We start from the raw sequence: 10688 nt of genomic DNA on the forward strand, positions 1-10688 counted from the left end.
TTTTCTTACTCTCTCAATCAGTATTCTGCCAAAAATCTTTCCAACAGCGCTCAAAAGGCTGATAGCTCTATAGTTTCCACAGTCCACCCTAGAGCCTTTTCCCTTGTATAGAGGCAAAACAACAGCTCTCCTCCGATTGGAGGGGGAGTGTATTCCTCCTCTAAACATAGGTTAAAGAGCTTATGTAGCCATACAAAAAATATTTCTCCGCGTGCCTTTATAAACTCAGTGGCAATGTTATCATAACCTTGCGCTTTCCCATTCTTCATATACTTAGCAGCATTTTTAATTTCTTCCATACTTATCTCTTTCGCATCGTTATCTGCATTTATGTTTACTTGAGAAGGTAGTACTCTGGCTATATTTCCTGTGTGCGTTTCGTACACCTCGTCAAAATATTCCTTCCATCTCGTTTTAATTCCACTATTATTCGTCACCATTTTTCTATCGTTTCCTATTACTGCTGTCATACATCCGCTATCATTACTTTTTTGGGAATAATTATGTAATATAATTATAAATGACTATTTTTTCTGTGGTTCTGTGAAATATATGTAGCTTTTTTCTACACTATTTTAATACAATACTTGTACAAAAGTTTATTAAAAAATATTGCAATGACATTCAGCAGATATTTCCACTATGATTTAAATGTTAACACTGAGCACTGGCCGATTCCTTTTAAAATGAATAATGCCAAAAACGGTCACATCGAACGCCACATGTTCTATGTGAGACATAATATATCAACGTTATTCTTTCACGGTAAACTAGTTTCCTAAAAGAGAATCTTCAAATAATATTTGTAATCTGCAAGCTTGTTTCCGTTCTAAAAAACCTGACTGGGTTAAAGTAAAGTTGTAAAATATAGTGTACTTTTTTTGTATGGAGAAATAAGCTATCATCTTCCCTGAGAACGGGCAGGGCGCTGGGTGCATTTTATAGATTCTTATTTGTAGGAAGATATAAACAGTGGTGGTGATTTATAATAAATAACTATTATATTATTTATTTTTCCATAAACACGTTACAAAGAAAAAATATTATCAAAAGTCAAATAAAATGGTAAGCTATGCATGATCGCTTATTTGGATGATTCGTCCCTGGTGGTTGGCATATTCACCTACCATGCTTTAGTTCCCAGGTTTGATTCCTGGTAAAGTGGACATGGAATATTTATTGAAAGGTTGATTTTATACTGCCATATTTCACTGTCTCTGGACTGACACCTCAAGTGTACGACTGATCATCGCTTTACTTTCATGTAACAGATGATCAAGGTACACTACACTTGGTGTACAAAACCAATATCCCATTAATTTTGCAGCTAGAGTGCACGGACGGTTGCAATGCCAGCACCTAATGCACTGTTTAAAATATTTCAAATGTATTTTTTTATGAGTACATGCACTCACAAAAACAAAACACAGAACAAGTTGTCATGAAGTTTTCCCATAGGGGTGGACAGATAGAGGCACTTGACTTACATATCTATCTTGAAGTATTATTGGATTTGGTGATGCCATGCCTCATTTTCTGCATCCATCAACATTCACATCGTAAATCTTTTTAGCAATTCTTTCGCTATCTATTAGCTCTACATACATGTCCATACGCAGCGCTCCTTTCTCGATTTTGTTGATAATTCTTTACTTAGCTTATACATAATGCACTGATCTCGACGTTGTGCAATGTGCATGTATCATATTATTAATTCATTACATATTTATAGTTAAAAGCAAACAAAAATAATTGTTTTTCTGGTGATAAAAGTGACCGTAAAAATGTTGAGCATTTGGAACATGTTATTGTCTTAATTCTATCATTCAAGGTAAATCTCAAGTCCAAAGTGTTGATTAATAATTATTGATACTTCATGTTTATCTCTTCACTGCTGATATTTTTTAATCAAGTAATGTATTTACAAAATTATTTTTTTTAGGGCTGTGTCTGCATACCTGAGGGCTTTAAACTATGCTCCCAACAATGCAGTGGTCCACGGGAATCTTGCCTGCGTTTACTATGAACAAGGACTTATTGACCTTGCCATCGATACGTACCGGCGAGCCATTGAACTACAGCCAAACTTCCCAGACGCATACTGTAACCTCGCCAATGCACTCAAGGAGAAGGGACAGGTGGATGAGGCTGAGGATTGCTACAGTACAGCACTTCGGCTGTGCCCATCCCACGCTGACTCCCTTAACAACCTGGCCAACATCAAGAGGGAACAAGGCCTTATCGAGGAAGCCACCCGACTATATCTCAAGGCACTCGATGTCTTCCCGGAGTTTGCAGCGGCTCACAGCAACTTGGCATCGGTGCTCCAACAACAAGGTATTTACTGTTGCCAATTTCTAGCATGCTTAAGTAATTGAATGCACAAGATTAAAACAATTTAACAAGAAAACGGATCAGAATTTTTTTTTGTAATGGAATATTTACATAATAACAATCACTTTCTAAAGTAGCCAAAACTAAAAAATGTATTCTATTTATTATAATCACAAACTGTTGACAACCTAGATATTTCGAATTCTATAGTGTCGTGTCTGGTTAGTTTACGGTAAATGTTTTTTTATCTTTATACCCCTTACATATTACTCAATACAGGGCTCTTGGCCTCATAGAGTTTGGAATACGATATTATTAATTTTTTTGTAATACAGTCAAACTTGGTTATTAGAGGAAGACGGGGCCGCCTGAATTTGCTCTTTATAAGCATTACTCGTTATACCAGAGATAGGTTTTTGAAATCCAATCGCCATTGCTTATTGAAAATTATAATAAATGCTTACAAACATACAAGTTTCTAAATTTCAAATTCAAATAAATAAACATTTATATTTTTTCACAATGTGATAAGGATAGAGAACACTTTTTACGCATTAAGCATATTTCATGCCACATTCTATTTTACAGATAATTGCCACGTTTTCGCAAATCGAAACACTTCTGCTTGTTAGTAGTCATGATTACAATTCAAGGGTTAGGTTTTAACTTATCTGACATCACCTACTTGTAATGTTCATTATGCATTGACCATAGAACATAAATAAAAAACAAGGATGTCATTCACAAACTACAAAAGAAGTTGTAAATTGTAATGAGGTGCCGAGCCTGTGCTAACTTAGTTCACAAAGCTTGTATTTTTTTACACGCAATTTCAACCATATGTGTGATACTTTGTCAATGTTGTCAGCGAAAATACCAATTAGGTACTTAGACACTTACATAGTATTATAAACGCAAACCGATCCCAACGCCCAGCGGCATCCGTAATAAGTTAGTCCCCCATTTGGATTTTATTACTTAGGTTATTTGTTTGACAATTATGTTTTTAACAATTGAAGAGTTTTTGCTCAGCTATTGACAATATTTTTGTTGGGTATGTCCAAGAAGAAGCTCGTTATAAAAAAGAATAAATGTATGGAGAAAACCACAAACTAAAATGTCAACTAATGTTTCAATTTCAATTTTATTTATTCATATATATGTACATTACAAAATGGAATATCTTAATTCATACACATAGAAATAATTAAAATAATAAGGTAAAACTAGGTAACTATAAAAATAACACGTTAGTATACATAATATCCAGAGAATAATATGTTAAAAAAGTAAGAGAATCTTGTAATGAAAAACTCCCTTTAGAGATGTGAAAAATGTCAATGTCCAAAGTAATATTGTTCCAAAGCAATAATGTCTCCTCATTATATCCGAGATCTCGCTATTTCCGTGATCGTTATAACAAAGTTTGAGTGAATACATGTATTTTTATGAATAAATAAATAATTAAAATAAAAAATATTATTTTAACTTACAGGCAAACTAAATGAAGCCCTTACGCATTACAAGGAGGCCATTAGAATTCAGCCAACATTTGCAGATGCCTACAGTAACATGGGAAACACCTTAAAGGAAATGCAGGACATCAGTGGCGCTCTTCAGTGCTACACACGAGCAATTGCCATCAATCCTGCTTTTGCGGATGCCCACAGTAATCTCGCCAGCATTCACAAAGACTCTGGAAACATTCCAGAAGCCATTCAGTCGTATAGAACTGCCCTTAAGCTCAAACCAGACTTCCCTGATGCTTATTGCAACCTTGCACACTGTCTTCAGATTGTCTGTGATTGGACTGATTATGAAGCTAGAATGGGTAAACTCGTCAGCATTGTTGCCGAACAGTTAGAAAAGAGTCGTTTACCCTCAATTCACCCCCACCACTCCATGCTGTACCCTTTGACTCATGAGTTCAGGAAAATGATTGCTGCTCGTCATGCTAATTTATGCGAAGAAAAAGTGTACATGTTACACAAGCAGCCCTTTGTGTACAATCGCGAACTTCAAAGCCGGATTCGCATAGGTTATGTTAGCAGTGATTTTGGGAACCATCCGACATCTCATCTTATGCAATCAATTCCTGGAATGCATGAGAGATCAAAATATGAAGTGTACTGCTACGCTCTGAGTCCCGATGATGGGACGACGTTCAGAGCAAAAGTGTCCAGGGAAGCGGAGAATTTTGTTGATCTCTCTCTAGTTCCGTGCAATGGCAAGGCAGCTGATCTCATCCACAATGATGGAATACATATTTTAGTAAACATGAATGGATATACTAAAGGAGCTCGCAACGAGATCTTTGCTTTGCGTCCAGCTCCGATTCAAGTTATGTGGCTTGGGTACCCTGGCACTAGCGGAGCGAGCTACATGGACTATATCATTACTGATGCTGTCACTAGTCCGCTGGAGTTATCTGATCAATATTCTGAGAAGTTGGCTTATATGCCAAATACATTTTTTGTTGGTGATCACAAACAGATGTTCCCCCACTTGAGAGAGAGACTGATAGTCAGCGATCGCAGTCACAATGACTCCTCGCTCGCGGACAATGTGGCTGTGATAAATGGTGCTGATCTGTCTCCCTTAGTAGAGAGCACATCGGTAAAAGAAGTTCACGAAGTAGTTGGTACGGTTCACCCTGTACACATTTCTCACAAGGTTGCCGAGCTGCCTACAACATCACCGATTGTCACTATGATTGCTTGCGGTCAGATACAGACTTCGGTGAATGGAGTGGTAGTACAAAATGGGTTGGCCACACCTCAGACCAACAACAAAGCAGCTACTGGGGAGGAAGTTCCCCAAAGTATCCTAGTTACCTCTCGTCAGCAGTATGGCTTGCCAGATGACGCCATAGTGTTCTGCAACTTTAACCAACTGTACAAAATTGACCCCACCACTTTGGCCATGTGGGTGAACATCTTACTCCACGTGCGCAACTCGGTCCTCTGGCTGCTGCGCTTCCCTGCTGTCGGAGAACCCAACCTACACCTCGCTGCACAGCAATTGGGTAAATAACTATTCTTAAACTTGATGTTTTTCCACTGGAGTTAGTAGGAAGACAGTTTTTCTAATGGTGCGCTCCTGAACAGGTATTCAGGTTAACTTGCTAGATGTCTTGCGGGGGCTTTAAGTTAGTCAGGAAAATTCTTGATAGAAGTTCATTGTTATTTACTATTGAAATAAAAGACGAGTGATACTTAAATCCATAGGGTGGAGTAGTCAAGAACTTAAGCCACAACAATATAATTATTTATTTGAACTCATTAAAATAACATTATTTAAAATTTTCTATTTACCTCACAACACTTTGTAAAAAGGTGCTTCAGACAAAAATAATGAAATTCAATTACTATTATATAAAGGTATATATTTCGAATTCTCTATCCTTCTGTTTTTGTATTAATATACTGAATTTTATAGTAAAGATAACAGTTTCGAAGAAGTTGCAAAAGCGTAAAAACCAGCAACTGGTTATTCCAAATTTGTGGATTTTAAATATCACTTATTATTTCATTTCTTTGTTCTTGTTCATATCTTGGGTCAGTAAAGCGTAATGTTATTGTTAGGTCTTCCCGCGGGCCGGATCCTGTTCTCCAATGTGGCAGCCAAGGAGGAGCATGTGAGGCGCGGGCAGCTGGCGGATATCTGCCTGGACACTCCGCTGTGTAACGGCCACACCACCAGTATGGACGTTTTGTGGACCGGAACTCCGGTGGTCACTCTTCCCGGGGAGACTCTGGCCTCCAGGTACCAACATAAACATCATTAAGTTCAGATGTTGCATACCGTAATTTTTTTCTTAAATATATGTATCATGACAAACCAATATGCTAACAACATCGATGTCTTTTACGTGAGTCTTGTAAATTTTAAATATCAATGTGTATATTCCATATCAAATAGAACTTAATATTATGTTCATATTGTATTTTATAACATTATGTACCTAGCTGCTTTAAACCTTTAACTTCATTTCTTTAGTTTTTTTTTTTTAAACCAACTTAACTTCTAATTTTCACACAGTTCTATATTTTATCACTTTATATTGTATTTTTTTAAAATTTATGTTGTTTATATACTCATCTTCTTTTTTTTATACGAACTTTACTTTTAAACACTGTTCTATCTTTTGTTGCTTTATATTGTATTTTTTTAATTTAATGTTGTTTATATGCTCATATTTTATATAACTTTCATGTATATAAAAGCCTTATTGGCGTGAAAAATTAATAAAATAAAAATAAAAAATGACATCAAAATACTTGTACCAAAGATTATTCACTATCATATTATGAAGAATATAGGATATAAATGTTAAAAAAGGCACTTTTGAGATATAATATTTTAAAGTTTTCAAACCTCTTGGACATTAAAATAAACTTAAAAATATAAAGGAACCCGCTTAATATAAATAGCCTACGCTGTTTTTCATCATCCAAAATGGTTTTTATTAATATTAAATTATCGCCCATTTTCTAGTATTTAACAGACTACCACCCTTTATCCCCTGTATGCACTTTTTCCTTGTTCAGTCTACCTTTATGTCAAATTTTATTAAACAGAAATATCGATCATGTGAACTGCCCTTAGATGCTATTGTTAGTTCAAAACACATAAAAATTGACATCCATCTTTTATATCCTGTACCCATATATATTTATACACCAAGTAAGTAAAAGAGCGATTAGGGTATTCCAATAGTGAATATAATCATATTACTATTACACATTGTCAAATTATTCTTAATTTAAAAAAAAATACTTTCGAAAATTCAAAAGCTAAAGCTATGTCGTATGAACTGACACCCATAAATATCTAATATTAACTTTGGTGTTTACATCAAGAATCCTCTTATAACATTGACAAATTAAAATCACAAAAAACTGCATTTTTGCAAATTGTCATTCAAGCTTACATTAATATCAGTTTTTGGTATTTATCCTACGTAATCCTAATAGTATTACATACCCCTTGTCTTAGCTAAATTGTAATGAAATTTATTTTTAAAAAAATAACTTTTTTTTTTACTGGACTCTTGCAAATTTCATTTCATCACACATCCATTATTTTTAGCCTTTCTACAGTCAGTATGGTTATTCCCTACCACCACCTTGTCAATGACAATTTTTTTTAGATCATTTAGCCTTTACTTTATTACGTAGTTTTAAAAACTTGATAGTTCAAGGATTTTCATTATTGAGTTTCTTGAAAAAAAGATTTTTTTTCTTTAATGTGGGATAAATTAATTTTGCATTTATCAACATTTATATTTATTTATGAACACCATTAAAGTCTTTTCATGGATGTATTATCACAAATATAAATAATTAGCATGATACTTTAGATTAATGTACTCACTGGATATGAATACTAGAATACCGAATCATATGAAACTTGATGTAGGAATTTAAAATCATCAATCACATATTTTTTATTACCTGATCAAATGCACAATGAAATTTATTTTATCAGCTTAGATAAACAAATATTTCTAGAAATTTTCTTGGATTTTATAGAAGTCGTATTTTCTTAGGCCCGTTTGTTTGATCATTATGAATAGTTAAAAATCTAATAAAATACGTAGTAACAATTTTGAAAAGATAATATAGTATAGTAATATAGAAAAAGGTATACTTTTTCTAAAATTTATAACTGTTACACTCGATTTTTAACTATTATGATCAGACACCCTGGCCTTAGAAGTTGCATTACATGTTTTATATTTTGCAAATTTTATGTTAGAGCAGTTTAACTTTTAGTTATTGTATTAATTCATCTGTTTCAGTCTCACAAAAAAAAACAGAACTTGAAAATTTTTCACTTAAGATCCATTTGTGCATACCTAATACTTTGTGCAAATGTGAAAATTTAGAAGAAGGAAATTCAACAAAATACTTTGGGGTCATAATAGATTCTAAACTAAGCTGGAAAGATCAGATTATAGAAATATCCAAGCAAATACGGAAATCAGCATACATTTATAAAAGCCTAAGAAATATCTTGAATGCTCAACTTATGAGACAAATTTACTTTGCTTTTTGCCAAAGCAAACTATCATATCGGGGGCTTAGGGTCATAAGGGCGAAACTACAAAAAATGCTGTTTTGTGTTAAGTACTAATCTGATATCCAAACAAAATATCCTGTTAGTGACAAAAAGATGAAACTCATCCGATAAGTAGTTACCTAGATAAATTTGTGTGAAACTACAAATGAAGCGTTTTGTTTAAAGTCAGAAGAATAAAACACCTTTTACATCATTTTGTTAATTTACTAATGTAAGCGCAAGTTAGGGTCATATAGACGAAAGCGTAGTTTCATATTTTTGTCTCTAAAACATTTTATGCTCTATTAGCTGTATTTTTTATTTTCTTTATTTGTTACCCTTAAAAGACAGTATTATTTTTTGAAAACTGTTTTATCATTTATCTCAAAACTGTGTTTTTGTAGTTTCGCCCTTATGACCCTTAACCCCCGATATTGCAATTTAGCTTGGGGAGGTTGCTCTCGTTCAATCTTTAAACTAGTGAAAATAGCACGAAAACGGATCATGAAGATCATTCTCAAAAAACCCTTGAGGTATCCAACGGAAGATCTATTTGCTGAGTTACAGATATTGGATGTAAGGCAATTGTTTGTGAGGTGTCTACTACTTAAATTTTATGATAAATTAAGTGAGGTCAAAAGAACCCAACAAAATATAAACACTCATTCAGCAACACAAATTAACTGTATTGTCCCATTTGTATCAACCGCCTTTGGTAAAAAGCAATATACTAATGTTTGCTCCAAAAATATTTAATGATTCATTGCCAAATACATATGAAAGACTCAAAATGTAAAACAAATTTTAAAATAAAAATAACTGCACATATAAATAGTGAAGCCAGAGATTTTTTTGAAAAATATATGTAGATCAAAAAACGTAGTACTTTAAATAATTGGTACACACATTATTTATATTTTTATGTATTTTACTACTTTATATTTGTTTTTTATCATATATTATACTTTATTATTTATGTGTAAGTAACATGTATTCTTGGCACATTTATATGCTTTATATTTGTATAATAACGATGTTTAATTTCTTACATTTGATTAACTAGGCATTTGTAATTAAGTAGTTTTAGTTTTTTTTTGTTATTGTTATATTAGTATAGAACTACTTATACTCTAAAAGATAAAAAATCTCCATCTTAGAACAGGCTGAGCCATGTTAGATGGAGAGTATCATTCATTAGTTTTATATAAATTCCCTGTTATTAAATATGTATACAAATTTTTATGCAATAAATTTATAAAATTAAATAAATTGAATTTCAGAGTTGCTGCTTCACAACTGAACGCTCTCGGCTGCCCAGAACTTATAGCTAGAACAAGAGAAGAATATCAAGACATCGCAATTAATCTGGGTAACAATAGAGAATGCCTAAAAGCAATTCGAGCCAAAGTGTGGACCAAAAGAGTAGAAAGTCCACTATTTGACTGCAAGAAGTACGCTCAAGGGTTAGAAGGACTGTACACTCGGATGTGGGACAGATTTAGTAACCAGAAACCTCCCTCACACCTTACCAATACGCCTTGATTCAAACTATCACAGATCTTGTAATTATAAATAAATCTTAGTCATTTTTGCAAATACGCTTAATTTCAAAATGCAATTTTTTTTCTTTGTCTATTACTCGAAATGATAAACTGGTGATGTAGGTACTTGTACCATGTGAAGTAATACCAATGGTTTCAAAAAATAATGCCTCGCTGCATAATAAAGGTTTATTAAGGATCATGTATATTTATGCAATATTAATATTCACACTTTTGTGGGAAAATTTATAAATATTCCTTATAGATATATTTTTAAAATATTTTTGAGCAAATATTTACTATTGTCAGTTTTAAATATTTCTAGTTTGAGATATTTTAATGTCGTATCTCTGTGTTTTTAGTTCTTTCTTGCGATGTAAGAATTGCTTTTGAATGCAATACTCTAGATGTCTTATGGAAACTAAAAGTGATCATTTCTTTGTAATATAGTGTATTAAAATATTTCAATGGGCTTTGCTAAATGTGTTAATTTACTTGTTCTCTCATAACCTCGCATCAAATCAAATTAGTCTGATGCATCTCATCCTCACCATTTAGTTGCCTTTTAAGAACTAAGTCCTAAGGCAAGATACTTTACATGGATTGATCATCTATTTCTTTTTTATAAAATTCAGTTTCCAAAAGATGTTTTTTGTTTTTTATGATTATAATTAGTATTTACAACATTTTATTGACTTTTTTTATTAAGGCTGCAGTCTGTCATTTAAATCCTACGATTTCTTACCGAAA

General features: G+C 33.1%; 1 protein-coding gene across 1 annotated transcript in view; it reads left to right on the forward strand.

The window, feature by feature from the left end:
- sxc (O-linked N-acetylglucosamine (GlcNAc) transferase sxc) overlaps positions 1-10688 on the forward strand; it is a 67037-nt gene extending 56349 nt beyond the window's left edge. The window contains exons 6-9 of the mRNA XM_088241202.1: positions 1943-2337; positions 3830-5359; positions 5919-6099; positions 9678-10688. Coding sequence (XP_088097328.1) covers positions 1943-2337; positions 3830-5359; positions 5919-6099; positions 9678-9939 — 2368 coding nt within the window. The 3' untranslated portion in view covers positions 9940-10688. The remainder of the gene's footprint in view (positions 1-1942; positions 2338-3829; positions 5360-5918; positions 6100-9677) is intronic.

The sequence above is a fragment of the Micrasema longulum genome, unplaced genomic scaffold, assembly GCF_059751315.1.
Source record: "Micrasema longulum isolate JH-2025_06_02 unplaced genomic scaffold, ASM5975131v1 h1tg000127l, whole genome shotgun sequence".
Classification (NCBI taxonomy): domain Eukaryota; kingdom Metazoa; phylum Arthropoda; class Insecta; order Trichoptera; family Brachycentridae; genus Micrasema; species Micrasema longulum.